At 40.7% G+C, this 16251-nt stretch overlaps 1 protein-coding gene across 2 annotated transcripts in view; it reads right to left on the reverse strand.

Moving 5' to 3' along the window:
- The window catches only part of baiap2b (BAR/IMD domain containing adaptor protein 2b), a 106623-nt gene extending 94070 nt beyond the window's left edge, over positions 1-12553 (reverse strand). For both annotated transcript variants that reach the window (XM_022190059.2, XM_022190057.2), the window contains exon 1: positions 12238-12553. In XM_022190059.2, the coding sequence (XP_022045751.1) occupies positions 12238-12312 (75 nt within the window). In that variant the 5' untranslated portion in view covers positions 12313-12553. The remainder of the gene's footprint in view (positions 1-12237) is intronic.
- Positions 12554-16251: the final 3698 nt, after the last annotated feature.

The raw sequence follows: 16251 nt of genomic DNA on the forward strand, positions 1-16251 counted from the left end.
CTTAGTTCTTTAAAAAAAAAAAAAAAAAAAAAAAAAAAAATTGTGCTTGGAAATATTTTAATTTACTCTGTGGACACAAATCTTACAGCCATGTCTGCATTTTAAAAGCATCACCATGAAACTTGGAGTATTAATATGCCGTTTTAACAGCCTTTAATTGAGGTTTTAAGGGTTGAAGTTCTTCCATACCAGACAGGTAAAACCATACTCTTGTCTTGTTGCATTAAAGCTACTACTAATGATAGTTTTCATTGTTGACTAATCTGTTTATTTTCTAAAAGGTGTTTCCCAAAGCCTAAAACAATGTCCTCAAATGTCTTGTTTCATCCACAACCCAAGGAAACAAAAACACATTTTCATTTAAGAAGCTTTTCAGTTGTTGCCTTAAAAATAATAAGTCAAATCACTAAATATCAAAAATTGTTGGCAATTAATCTAAAAGTTGGCAAACGGTCACAGCTCTAGCGGCGCTGCATTGTGTAATATATCATTGTATTGTGTAGAATTAACACAAGAAGCAAATAATCAGTATTGTCCAAATATTTTTGGCCAAAAAGCATAAATAAAAACCATTCTGGAGTCAATATAGAGTTGAACTGACGTTCTTTCATTTTTAGTTCTGTCTCAATCATACAATTTTGGTTAATTCAAATACAAGTAATTGCAATTTGTCATTTTCTGCATCCATTTGCTTTAAACTAGTGATACTAGTGCTATGACCTCCACCTCTTAAGTTGCAAATCTGAGAAATGTCCTAATACGATGCCCACAGTAGCAAATCAGGGTTTGACTTTGTGACTGAAACCGAAGATAAACAATTGAGAAAGGGGTACAAACACCAACAAAAACAGAAAAATAGTGATTAAATCGTGCTCCAGTCTCTTATGTCAGCATATATGTTGATTTATATGAACAGGGTTTTCTGTAACTCTGACCATTTCATGTGCACACAAACAGGCGCATTGTGCAGGAAATTACTGCCAATGTGAAAAAAGCAATTAGCCCCCCCCCCCCCCGGGTTGCATACTGTATGTTGCAGGGATAAGCTGATGTATATGCATTATGTCCATTAGTGTTTTGTGGCTTCCATTATTTTTGCTTCGAGGAAAACGGACATCATTTACTCGTGCTCAGCCGGTGTGACAATCGCGGCCGCTGAAGCTGCACCGCCCTCAGGAGATGGGAAATTCGGAGCCTATCTGTTCTCCCCGTGTGTGAAGTCGGCCAATTTCCCTTTCAGATGAGCTCTTATCTGAGTGCAGAGGGAGAGTCAGCGCCCCCTATTCGAGCGATGCAGCTTCCAGAAGCAGACGGGGAGGAAGGGGGGTACTTCCGGCGCTGACTGTATAAGGCAGCACTGGAATCCCCCCCCCCCCCCCCCCCCCCCGTGACAGGGGCAGCCCATTTCCATTCACCTCACGTTCGGTTCATGCTAACGGGGGAGGCTAGAAGAGGGATCCTCCACGGCCACCACGTGAGCCGAGGTGATCATAATCATCGAGTGACGAATGAAATCCACGTGAATGAATCAACACATATGTTCGCACAAAGGCAACGTTTCTGCACAGAAATGCGAGATAACAGAGATATTCCGGTTTTGAAATGTCACTCGGAGCTACATCTCCAATTAAAACGCACACACACTTTGTCTGCACCCCTGCTTTGTCTCGCCTCTCAGGCCTTTTCCCGCTTAATTTCTGTCTACTAATTAGAGTCAGAACACAAGAGTGGATCCACACCCTCGCCTCCTGTCTCTCTTTGGAGATCCGTCCCAGTAACTTTCCTTTCATCCTCTGCCAAGCCCCCTGCTCTCCACGGCAGCCTCCACCTCTATCTCCCTGCAGCTCCGGTTAGATAACCTACTGATGTGCTAACGGCTGCGCGCACACACACACAGAGCAGATGCCAACGGTTATGTTGCATGACAGCTATGAAAGGAGCGTCATAACGGAGCAGTTGGTGAAATCTAAATAATGGAAAGTGAAAGCTTCGACGGCACTCTGCACCTGCACTGCGCCGAAGCCTTCTGGATGTTGATTTAGGGTCCAGCCTGTGTTTATAGGCAAACATCCAGCTCATATGTAGAACTAATGTCAAAATCAGCCACACAGAGGTTGCTCAGAATCCAGCTTCATTAGCTAAAGAACACATGAGACAACTGGTCAAACGGCACAGTGTCACATCATGTAGGAACATTTTTAGCCACAGGCGATCTGAAACATGCAGCAAAAGACTGTCAACATCTTCCTTCTGAGCTCAGAGTAGACAGACAGAGCTCCACCACATCACAGACATGCAGCTGTTTTCTAACTGTCAGCTCTAAAACTGAACGTTAACACATGCTTTAACCAACCAGCTGATGACATGACATTTTTACAGTGTTTGCATGCATCAGCACATTCTTTTGGGGTTGCAAAAAGCTTGACAGGAAACACAGGAGATGTAGAGGCACGAATTGGTGCATTAAATATCACAAATGAAGCATCAGCGGTGCATAGTTTCGAGTGATTTTTGACCACACATGTGCCATGATATTAGCTTCTGTAAAGATGACTAACCTGACTAAAATAAAAATAAACAGATCCAGCATGACACCAACTGTCAAAAGTGACCATGAGTGGGGAGGGGGAAAAAAACAAAAAACAAACCTAGTGGATGAATAAATAAAAGCAGCATGGCTCAGAAACAGTGAACAGAGGAGCAGGTTGTTGGAGACACATTCAGCACGGTAAAACGTCTTTCCACAGATGAACAGAGACAGAAACGTGGCTTAAAACTCATCCAAAATGACTTAAACTTACCTATATGACTCAAATCTAGCTTAAAATGACAAGTAGTTTGGACTGTTTTTGAGTTGTTTTGATCAGTTCTTGACTCATTTTGGACATTTTTGTTTGATTTTAGACCCATTATTGAGTCATTTGGGACAATTTAATGTCACTTTGGACATGTTCCAAATAGGGCGATTTTAGACGGAGATGAAACTCAAACATTTTATCAGTAAAATAAAGCAGCATGGCTCATAAACAGTGAACAGAGCAGCAAGTTGTTGGAAGATACATTCAGCATGGTGAAACATCTTTCTGCAGATGACGAGCACAGCAGAGAGGAAAGGCCTGGCGAGGCTGTAAAAATTTAAATATTCATATTTAAAGTGACTCAAAATTTGTCAAAATAACGGAAATCCAGAAATGTGTTCAAAATAATTGAGAAAATTGTCTAAAATTTGACCACAAATGGCTCAAATTTCTCCACAACTAAAAACAAATTCTCAAAAATGACAGTTATCTGAATGTCTGAAAAAAAATGTCTAAAATAACTAAAAATTTGTAAAATGTGACTTAGATTTATCAACATAATCAAAAAATAATTGTCAAAATGATTCAAAAATCACCCAAAACTTATTTCTTTTCAATGGCCCAAAATAACTGAAAGTTTGTACAAAATGGTTGAAAATGACTGAAACCTAGAAAAACACACACGTGTTGGCAAAAATCTGACTAATGCAAAGTGATGGAGCTGAAATGATGAGCTGAATCACCGACTGACAAAAATAGGCTGCAGCTATTTTGAGAATTGATCAGTGGTCAACCAAAATGTGTTGTTTCACGGCAGATGATCGTTAGTCATCAAGGAGGCTGATAACCGATACATGCGAGCAGGAAAACTGAAAATAAAAACAAGCTCCAACACAAAATTTTGCTGAAATGCATCTTTTTGTGCACTTTTTAAGTAAACTTTCCAACATTTACCCTTCAGTCTTGATAGACTCTCACTTGTGACTGGTAGCAAATCCAACCAATCAGACAGAGCTGTGGGCGGGACATTGCTCAAAACTACAGAGTGGAAACCATGGGTAGAGATAGCCCAAGAAGTGTACTTTTATATTAACTTATGTCACCAAAAATAACATTATTGATAACTGAAGAGAGGCTGAATATTAGATGTGATAAACACCCAGACAGATGGTGAGTTGAGCCCCAGACATGACTCAGTTTTCAAGCAAAAACAGTGAAAGAAAGCCAAACATCTGCAGATTTTCAGTGCCTCCAAACAATTATTTTACAAATTTCAAGTAGTCTTTCTTGAATACAGCGCAACCTTTCACATTCTCAGGCGATTCATTGACACATTCCTGCACAAAAATACTTTTTATTGCCTACAACCCTTTGCATTTACTCCACTAGCTGCTACAATCACGTTTGTGTGTACCGTTTATTGGTATTAACTAAATATTTGGGGCTTTTGGTCAAACAAAACAGCATTTTATACACTGAACAAAAGGTTGCAGCTCTACAACGGCACCAGGAGTCGACTGAGGCACTGTGTTTCTACCATCTCCTGAGAAAAATGTGCAGCTTTTCACTTGCTAGATGGAACTTTGTCATACTCTTCTCTGCAGATGTAAGGTATCTGCCTCAATGGCAAAGCCGGTGTGCAGCGAGATAAACCTTTATATTAAAATACAGCATCACAAACTGCTTACATAACACAACCGTATAGCTGACAACCCTGTCAGAGAGCGTCACGGTGACGCCGAAATGCTGCTGCTGCTGCCTAAAGATGAGCAAAGCTGGAACAAACGCTGGAGCTCTGCAGGGACAAAAGGCACGAAGCCAGACTACAGAGGTGAAAGCGCTGTGACTAATCAGAAGAAAAATCACTGAGTTTGAAACAATTACACTGGAGAAATCCTGCTTTGGCAGAGCGGTTTTGATTCGGTGCGTTTCTGTGCACACGAGCAGCGAGGCTGCAGGCTTCAGTTCACCTCGTACGACCTCGAACAAAAAGGAATCCGGACCAGAGCGGTTCAATCTGCCCGACAGGCACCGAGGCTGGACATGACACCACGGCACCTCTTCAAAACAAACCTCCTCCCTTCCTCAGTCAATCCACTGCTGCACTTCATCACTTCCCCAACAGATGCCCTGCCTCTCACCTGCAGCGCTCGGCCTCCAACAGCAGCTGTCTGCTTCACAACACGCTCAACAGTAACGTCGATAAAGATCAACACAGCACATGCAATCCAATGAAATCTACAGAAATGCCGCTCGTGGCCATGGCGCAAACCATACAAGTTCTGCAGCAGGAGAAAACAGCTGGAAAAGTACTGCTGCCGACAGCAATTCACTGTTTTTTTTTTTTTTTATCCACCAGGCTACAAAATGAAAAGACTCCAGCGGGGAAGAAAACCTGAACAGATTGCACTTGTGGCTGTGGGGATAAAGTGTTCGGTAGCATTACTCACAAACCCCCCACACAAACACACACATTGGATAAAAATGTGTCCCTGGAGAACGAATAGTTTTGGCTTTCGCATGAGCAATGTGCGACGCGTTCGTCTCGCGGAGGCTGGACTTGATAACACGACAATATTTACGCGGCGATTGATGACTCCAATCACTGGAGGATGCTCCCTGGTGACAGTCAGGCAACACAAACACGCCATGTTAGCAGGAGATTGATGCTGTACGGCAACACATAATGCACTTTAATTGACGGCTTTAGTCAATAACGGGCTGAGATTTATATGGATCCTTTCATCAACTGAGCGTCTCACAGGGAAGCTCGCGAGTTTGCATCTGCATAACATCCTCCATCTCTTCAAAACTACATTCTATTACATAATTTGTATTGGGAAAAAAAGCCAATATTAGCTAACCAAACAGGAAAATGTTGACCGTTTCTAGAAATACAGCTACCGATTGTCGCTGAAGTTGTGTTTTCAGAGCCTGAAGTTAATCAGACATCAAAATCATTCAGGCACTGGTCAATTTTTAGATTTTGGGCTATCTTGCTTATATAAAATGTGTTATTTTAGCGCACTTAAACATTTATACTTTGTCTGTTGGACATTTGGGCAAATTTGCACATATTTAAAGAGCTTCTTTGCATATTTAAGCATAGAATCGCAACTTGTTATCCAAAAACTAAGCCTAAACTCTCCACTTCAGTTGCATTTTTCACCAAACTTTCCAGTTTTACTTTCTACAGGTTTATAAGGCAGCATCCAGTCAGTCTGATTTATAGAACACTGTATTCCCAAAAATGCATTCTTTGCAGCGTTTCATGGATTTATGAGGCGATAAAATAAATATCCAAAATCTCCCCTGTAAAAACTTTTGACTCCAAAATAACATCATCCAGCGATAAGCTTCCCGTTTCTGGAAATTTATGCAAATTGGTGCCTATTTAGATCATTAACACCGCATTTGCATAATTAAAACCATAAAAATTCAGCTTTGCCCTTTTCACCCTCAGCGTCGGCCCTTAAACTGGGAAAAAAGCAGCAAGCTGACGATCTTTAGAAGCTTGACTCAGCAAGGAGATGACATTTAAGCTCAACTTTAAAGATCATCGGTGGATCATAAATCGATGGTGCACTGATTTGACGGTTTCTTGGTTGTTTTTCCATTAAATGAACCAAAAATGGATGGTAATTCTAGGAATATGTTACTGCTGTTGGAACATAAATGGTGCATAGGTTTGATAAGATTTCTCTGGAAGTTTTTCCTATTAAATTAACCAAAAATGGACATTTCTATTTGCAGTTATATTGCTATGTTACCGATATTGCCACATAAACGGTGCACGGATTTGATAAGGTCCTTTTGGTAGTTTTTCCATTAAATTAACCAAAAATGAACGGTAATTCTAACAACGTTACTTCTATTGCAACAGAAGCTCTGCAGGGATTTGATGAGGTTTTTTGGAGTTTTTCCCAATAAATTAACCAAAAATGGACGGTAATTCTATGACATGTCACTGCTGTTGCAACACGAGTTTCATGCAGATGATTCCATTAGTTAAACCACGACTGAACTCGCCTTTTGGAACATGTGACAGCTAGAAAACGGCTGAACGCACAAGTACAAAGAAAGCACTAAAAATCAATCAGCTGATCTCTCGGTAATCCCCTCCGACCATCATCAAACGTATCGAACAATCCCTCTTCAGCCTCGCCCTGACACCCGAGCTTCATTCAACAAACTGCGCCTGCGGTACTGTTGGGACTACAAAAGCCTGGCTGAATACGCTCCCAAACAAACATACAGATGGTGTTTGTTCAGCAAACCACAACAACCTGAGGAAGCACACTTGGTGGGAACCCAACACGCCTCTCTGCAGCTTCAAAAAAAAAAAAAAAAAAAAAACTTCCACAAACTTGACATTTCAACCTCAGCATCCACCACTCCGCTCGCTTTTGTAATTTGCATGTTCTGGTGTGAGATTGCATATCATTACGCAGCCAGAATCAGTGGCAGCACCGACAAACGACACACATGCAGTCGTGAGACAACTGCCCACACACACAAACTCGCATCCACCAATGTGAGTCATCCAAACATTACATTCAGCATCTCTTGTTGTCAGCAGCAGGGCGGTGAGGTGAAGGCTTTGGTCCTCTGCCGCTCGGTCAGAGTCATTTTATTCTGGCAGCAGAAAGTCTAACAAACAAAAGGAAACAAAACAGCAAGCGGAGCAGCGTGAAAACAAAACTGTTGTGCATCCTGCAAAGGGTCACCGTGCAGCGTTTGGGTAGTTAGAAACACACGGAAATAATTCAGATTTCAAGTAAACATGTAATCATAGCTGCTGCTGCAAAATGCTGGGCAGAATTATTCAGAGATTTCTTCACACAAACCTTCACGTTTGAGCAGAGGTGACTCCGTTCAATAAAGCCTTTTTACAGGTCTAATAGAACATGTCTGCATGCTTTTAATGCTCAGAAAGCACATGAATACATCAGCGACGCATGGTAAACAGATCTGAGAACAGGCAAAAAGAAAAACCTTGCAGAAGTGTTTAAGTGAAGAAATGATGCCAATTCTTTATTTTAAGCAAGCTGCTAGTCAGGTGAGATTAAACTGTGGTCTCAAATGTCTCAAGCAGCAAAAACTGAACACAAACCAGAAAATTTCACTGCTGCCAAGGCTACGCTAACTGCTTGTGGCCAAGTTAGAAGGCAGGTTTCACTGAAACACAAAGATTAATGATTATTAACAGATCTCTAAAAACAGGCAGAAAGAAAAACCTAGCAGAAGGGTCTTTCAGTGAAGAAACCATGCTAATTCTTCACTTTAAAACAAACTGCTAGTCGGGTCAAAGGTGTTACATGATGTAGATAAGAAATAAAAGGAGGGGTTTCAGGCAGGGAAGGAGCAGAGATTTCAGTGAGACTTTTGCAAACCTTTTACATGCACAAAAACGCTTTAAAAAGAATAACGCAAGCTCTTTAACACTTACACAGGAGCAAAACCTTTATTCGTCCTGAGTCTTTTCATTCAATATTAATATTCAAGTACAGTGCACCAATTTCTCCATCACAGATTTCTTTTTTTTGAGAAGCACTTTTCAACCAATTCAGTACAATTTCCCTCCAACATGTGCACGTATTAATCCTGCAGCTGTAGGTGCTGCTGCTCCAAGGTTATTCAAAATGGTTGCAGGATTTTTGCGCACAGAATTTAACTGCATTATCAGCCGATCGAGGATCTTGATGCAGATTTGGATCTGCAGATTAAAAATCTATCCGAGCATTGAGGTCGACAGCGGAACGACCTCTCCGAGTACAATCTACTCGACGCTTATGATGCTCTGTAATTGATCCCCATCTCAACGCTACAGGATCTAATTGCTGACATTTGCCGTCTCTACCTTCGTCTCCTCGCTGGAGAAACAGACTGGAGTGTTATCTAATGGGAGCTGGCACCTCTGGGCCTCTTCATCCTCCACGCATTTAATGAATTAATAAAGATCTGTTAGTTTCTCTAAACACAGCCCAAGACAAAGCCTCGGCGGCTCAGCCCTCGGCCCCACCACTGTCGCACCAACTGCCACGCCAGCAAGCATCGGTTTCCTACAATCAGCCCCCGAGTCAAAGCTTCTCCTGCTGACTCCATAATGATGCAGCCTGCTGATGGGAGGAAGAAACCCCGGCGCTGCATTTCTGCACGGTGGCATTTTCATACTTGACCCCTGAGCAGAGCGTCTCTGAAGCCTCTCATCCCTTTAGCTTTTCCTTCGCTGCAGCGATTTTTAGTGAAGCTGCAACTGATGCTTTTTTTTTTTCCTTTCATACAATCATTAAGTAAAAGAAAAAAAATTATTTTAAAAATGTCCTGTTATGTGCATTTTTAAACTGTTAAATGTCAGGAAATAGTGATGACAAGGGGCCAGCATTGAAAAACCCATTAAAAATGAATGCACAGTAGGGATACACCGATTATTATGACCGATATTCTGCATTGTTTTTTCTGAATTATCTGTATTTTTATTGATTATTGAGTCAAAGCGTTTACTAAATAATGCCGTTCCCCTTGCTAGACAAGTCTTTTGATTAGCGATCGATCGATAATCAGTCTGACTGATCATTGTGGTCAACACTTGGCATTTGTCCACCTACTGGTATCTTTTTAATGACCGATTATTGGTAATTTACATCACTCCGTGGTCTCAAAGGTCTGTCAAGCACCAAAAATTTAACACAAACCAGGAAGTTAGCTTGTCTCATGACGGCTAACGCTATGCTAATGGCTAAAGTAGAAAGCAGCAACAAACAAAGTCTGGAAAATGTGGACCTTAGTGGGTGATACACGCAACAAAACAGTGAAATATTAAGAAAACAGAGAAATTTTAATCACTCCTATTTCTACGCTGCATATTCGGTTACAGTCGCCCTTATTAATGAATAAGTCTACTTACGAATCAAAGGTTCTCTGCCATCTACGTAAGCATATCGATTAAAAATATCACTTAGCTGCTCTTGATTACAAATAATCAGCATTGGACCCAAAACTAAAAGCCAACCCTAATGCACAGTGATACAAAACGAGAAATTCTGCTAAAAGACTGAAATGAAAATCAATTTTCTGTTAAGTGATGAATCAGCTCATCATTAAAAACCAGCCCCCTAACCTCTCCTCCCTCTTCATCATCCTCCGCCTCCAGCTATTACAGATCCAAAGAAACCTCCCACAGGTCACACCATCCTGATCCCTCATTAGAGCCTTTTCCAGCAGAGCATCTCCACGTGACGCTTAAGGTCGACCAAATTCCCAAATCCCCTTTTCCTCCTAAACCCTGACGTCACGCCATTGGTGAACCCGACATCTCCGGCTCGGTGAGCTCACATCCTCCGGCTCCTCTTCCTGGAGCTTTTAGGCCACTCCAACTCTGAGAATTTCCGCGGAGGCGTGTGGAGCACTTTACAAGTTTCCTCGCACAAAGGAAAGCCCTTGTCGAGCTTTCATCGGTGAAATCTACCTCCCCGCCTGGAGGGCTGCCCTGCGTGCATCGAAACTCAAGAGTAACACCTCGGTCGCCTCCCAACAGAAGCTCTGCTATGACAATAACGCCACCAAGGTTCTTCGCTTAAATGAGCACCAATCAGACTGTTTGCTATATGTTAAATCACTGTTTTTCATATAATTATACACATTTAAAACAACTGAGTGCTTTCCAGTAAAACACAAAATAACACGACTGGCGTCACAAATGAACCTAACAAATACTCGGGTCAAAGCTCTATATTGGTTTGATTTTACCTGACTAAATTGCATATTATGGCATAAAACCTAACAAGAATTATATAAAACACAACTTCACTTGACTATAACACAAGACTGAGAACCTACAGTGGTATTATGTCAAACAAACAGACTAATTTAACAATACAGTTGATTATTGGCACCAAAGACTTGGAGTCATGTGGACTTTTCTTGATAGCTCCATTAAAACATCACTTGGGCTTCATGATTCACATTCTATGTTGGCATTGTATGAGTAATTTCCAAATTATGGAATAAAACCCATCAATAGGTGTATAAAATACAACTTCACTTGACTATCATGCAAGACTGAGACCCTACAGTTCATGTTATTTATGTAGAAAAACTTCAGTCAAGTAATATTTTTGACCTTGCAAATATATATATATATAAAATTGAAAAAACAGAATTTATTTGACCATTTTATAGCAAAGAAAATACTCAGACATCTCATTCACTGCTAAAAATGCTACATTATGTAACATACAAAATGTATTATTCACCTATATTTGGAGGACAAAACATGTTTTTGGCACCAAAAGCATGGAATCTGTGATTGCTTTTCTTGCCAATTCCATTAAAACATCAGTTTGGCTTCATGATTCTCGCCGTTTCTCTTTACTGTCACCATAAATTACCCCCAAGTAATCCTAAAGCATCTGCTGCGACAATAACAGCTGAGGAACGTTTGTCACCTTTTCAACAAGTGCAAAGGGGAGGTTTGACTCAGCCACACCTGAGATTTCCCAAAGAAGTTTCTTTTTTTTACCCCCTTCTACAGTTTCATTCAGCAGACGCTTTGTACCTCAGAGTAGACAGAACACAAGCAGGATCTAGTCAGGAGGAAACAACCTGGATAAGAGCCACAAAACAAACCCTTCTTATTCTCACTCAGAAATGTGATCAGGCCCAGCTGCACAGGGTCAAGTGCAAAATTGCTGTTTCACAAACGCTCTTAATGGCTTTGTCCTTTCCTCTCTGAAAACTGCCCAAAGTGGAGACACAGCTGGCTGGGATAAAGACGGAGAGCTTGGAGCCCCCATAAATTAATGATCGTATCAGTGGGAAAGGCAGCGTCGGGCTGGATGGAGCTCCGGTGGTGACAGCTCCGTGTTCCAGTCAACTGCCCCGGGGCAGAACTGTCAGCGTGGAGACTCAGCAATGAAATCTACATGACTGACTCACTCATGATCACTGCAGATGTAACAGAGAGGAAGCCCAACCATCTCTGGGAACACAAACTGTCCAAACACAACCAATTAATCAAGCACAGGTCATTAACTCCATTAGTTGTTGCTGCAATTTGACTTCACTGGTGAGAAAGACTGTTTTTTTTAACATTAATATTATAATAGAATCACCTTTGAGCATTTCTACACCAAGTCGGTCCATGACAACCTCACAGACAAAGCAATCGACTTATCCAGAATGTTTCGAGAAATATGCGTAAAAGCCTCGCTGATCGTCTCCAGCTGATTGGAGACGGTTTCTTTTTTTAAACGAAGGGTTAAAAATCGGCTTTTTTGAGTACCAAAGTGGCCAAACGGCGCCTCACACAGCAGCCAGGTCAACTGAGTCAAAGTTATCCGTCGCCGCGTCCTCTAATCAGCCGAGCTCCGGTGCAGCAGGTGCGCCGAGGACGCGCGGTCACCGGCGGGGAACAAACTACCAAACAGCCCGGTCTTACCTTGTAGACATTCTCCGTTATACGGTGCACCTCGTCGGTCCGGGACATCCTTGTCGGAGCGTCAGTCAGAACCATAGACGAAAATGTGTTCCTTTTTGGATGAGGTCGGGGGGATTTTTGTTCCGAACTGTGAACGCGGGGATGGAGGCAGCTGTCGGCGGGGAGGAGCGGGTCCGGTGAGCCGCTGACTGACGCGGAGAGACGAGCACGTCTGGCCGTGGGATCCCTGCTTTTATAGGAAAGTCCTCCGCTGCGCCCACACCGGCTCCCCACGCAGCCAGTCAGTCGGTCGGTGCCTCTCGGTTGGAGCGCAGAGGCGGAGAGGGGCGGTGCTGCCTTCAAGGACGGTGGGAAACGGAGCCGCTGAGGAACCAAAATGATCCATTACAGCTTCTTAGAGTCTAATATGACTATATAGAGGAAGTATGGGATCATAAAACTCATATACAATGGGATAAATGAGTAGATTTTACACACATAAGTATCTGTTAAAAAAAAAAATGACATGTTTAATGTTTCTGGTAAAAAAAAAAACAGCTTTGAAACGGCATTTATTATGTAAGACATTAGCTTTTTGAATTCCTTTGTTTTATTGATATGTGAACCTATTCCCACGGCTTAATTTAATCCATTTCAATTCAGTTTAATTCATTGATTAAGAAAACCCTATACAGTTATTTTTGTTGTGACTTTATCTGAGTAATTTACATTTTACAGAATAAAACCCAACAATGCTACAATGCAAGACTGAGACCCTACAATGGCATCACCATGTCAAATAACCAAACGTATTTAATGATAACACTAAGACCCTACAGTATTTTAATAAAACAAATCTATAAAATGTTTTATTCACCTATAATTGGAGGACAAACTGATTTTTGGCCCCAAAGACTTGGATTCATGTGGATTTTTTCTTGATAATTCCATTAAAACATCACTTGGGCTTCATGATTCCAGCTGTTTTTCAACCAGCCGATATTGTTACCATCATAAATTACCCCTAAAAAATCCTAAGCATCTGCTGTGGCAATAACAGTGGAGGTTCTATTACAGCCTCTTAGAATCACCTATCACTGTTTAGAAGAAGAATGGTATCATAAAGCTCATATTATGGGACAAATTAGTAGATTGTATTGATTGATTGTATTTATTATGTAAGAAATTAGCTTCTTGAGTTTTTTAATTGATATGTGGACCTAAATCCATTTTAATTAAGCACTGTTTTCAGTAGACTAAAATATAGTCAGTGTTGCTCTGCTGCCTCACATTTCTTGTCTAAATGTTTCCTTAAATAGACAATTTAACAAATTTCAACAAGGCAAATCTCAAAACTGGAAGTTGACATCAAGACAGCACAGTCCTTAATATTGGGCGAAGTGCTCTAAGATCCATATCATGATGATGAGTTATAATAAGACATATTTTGACAGAAATACTTCATCTAATGACTTTGATATTCTTTAATCATAAAACCAGGTGAAAGAACCGGATTTCTGGGGCCAAATGGCAGTTTTTTTCCCCCACCTGGTAGCCAACAGGTGACTTCACTGCTTTGTTCTTTGCTTAAATGAGCACTAATCAGACCGTTTGTTATATGTTGAGTCACTGTTTTTCATATATTTATACACGATTAAAACAGCCGAGTGCTTCCAATAAAACACAAAATACACAATCAGTTTTAGAAATTAACCTAACAAGTTCAAATAGTGGAGTCAAAACTCGATATTGGTATTTTTGTCATGATTTTATCTGAGTAATTTACATATTAAGAAAAAAAATCACCACTGATTATAAAAAATACAACTTTGCTTTGCTATCATGCAAGACAAAGAGCCTACGGTTGTATTATTTAGGAAGAATAACCTCAGTAAAGTAACATTTTTGACCTTGCAAATATATATGATTGAAAAAAACAGACTTTATTTGACCATTTTGTAGAAAATAAAATACTCAGATGTCTCATTCACTGCTAAAAACGCTAGATTATATAACATACAAAATGCATTATTCCCCCTTACTTGGTGGACAAACTTATTCCTGGCACCAAAGACTTGGAGTCATGTGGATTTTTCTTGCTAATTCCATTAAAACATCACTTTGGCTTCATGATTCTTGCTGTTTCTCAACAAGCCGATATAATTATCACGATAAATTACCTCTAAGTAATCCTAAAACATCTGGCAGTGTGATGTCGACATCTCAGTGCTTCCCAGTTAAAAAATAGTATGACTGGTGTTACAAATCAGCCCAAAAAGTTCAATTATTGGGGTTGAGATCCTATATTGTTACTTTTGGTGGGATTTTATCTGAGAAGTTTACCGTACATATTATGGAATAAAACCCAACAGTAATTGTATAAAATGCAACTTTATTTGACCATAATGCAAGGCTGAGACCCTACACTGGTATTATCATGTCAAATAACCAAACTAATTTAATGATAATGTTAGGACCCTACAGTATTATACAGAACATAACCCATATGGCAAACAACCTGCAGCATTATTAATTAGTTTCGACCCTGCAAATATGTTTTGTGACATGTAGTTGAAAAAACAAACAATTTATAGAAAAGAAAATATTCAAACAGTCGCATTCACTGCTAAAAACACTAGATTATGTAACATGCAAAGTGCATTATTCACATATATTTGGAGGACAAACTGATTTTTGGCTCTAAAAGCATGGAATGACATGACTTTCTCCTTGATAATTCCATTAAAACACCACCTATTATCACCATAAATTACCCCTAAGCGATCGTAAAGCATCTGGCGGTTTGACGTGGACATCTCAGTGCTTTGCTGCGAGTCCAGAAATGCAGCATGGCATTTAAAGAAGCCACGCCTGCTCCGCTGTGTCACACGCTGCCCACGCCGCCTCTGCTACAACCATTCACAAGACCTGACTGAGCATCTCTGCAAAGAAACTGGAGCAGCCATTGATGCACTACAGCTATCCAAACATGTAATAATGCAATACTCTTCTTACATGCATGCATTTAAATCCTGCAGCTCAGTTGTCCCCCTGTACAGGAAGATGGTGTTTTAGTGTTGTTTTTTTTGACGGTGCACCACTTAATAAACCCAGAGTCAAGAGTTTAACTGCACATATTTGCTCTATATTTGTGAGGCTCTTGGCTGAGTGGGCTCTGCCTGCTATGAGTGGGATGAAGCCACATTTTCTTGGACTTCAAAGGCCTTGTATGGTGGGTTGGGGAATCCCACACATCGCGGCGCATCACGATCTGAAGGCCTTTGAATGTACGAAAAAGAGACAAAGCAGAAGATAACAGAAGGAAGGCAAAAAGGAGGACAGTCACGGCTGTTTTTCTTCCCTTCAGTGAGATAAAATAGATATTTTAGTTCTGCCGGTAGCGAACATAACAGAGTGGAACCACGGCTCGCTACCAGAACACACTTATTTTGTTTTGATTGCCACATCTGATTAAGGCGAGACCGAACTGCAGACGGTCGGTGAAAATCAATCGGGCATGTTTGGTGTTCGCCCGAGCAAACGGCAAACATTCCCACTGTCAGCGAGGCTATCGATTCACTCTTCTGTGAGCATTCAATCCCCACAATTAGTTTCCATAATTGAATGTAAGCTCCTGTTATGTTTGCCGTCTGCCAACCCTTAATGATACGCAAATGAATTAAGATATTGATCATCAATCATGGTTAGTTCAAGTAATAAACAGGAGATGGAGACTTGAGACTCGTGTCACACTTAAAGTCACAAAAATGATGAATTAAGACTAAAAAACAACAAAAAATAATCAACTTTCAAATGTATTCATCTTAATATGTGAAAAAACACCATTAACTCGGGTTTAAATGGAAATTTTATGAAAAATTTCCACTTGACTTGATTTGGATTTTCACCCCATAACCAGAAACTCGCTGTGAAATCTGTAGATTTCAAATTTGGACACGAGTCAGACATAAAATGACAAAATCTGAGACTTGACTCATATGGCTGCAGCTATGACTCCCTGAAGGATGACTCGAC

The sequence above is a fragment of the Acanthochromis polyacanthus genome, chromosome 19 (genome assembly GCF_021347895.1).
Source record: "Acanthochromis polyacanthus isolate Apoly-LR-REF ecotype Palm Island chromosome 19, KAUST_Apoly_ChrSc, whole genome shotgun sequence".
NCBI lineage: Eukaryota > Metazoa > Chordata > Actinopteri > Pomacentridae > Acanthochromis > Acanthochromis polyacanthus.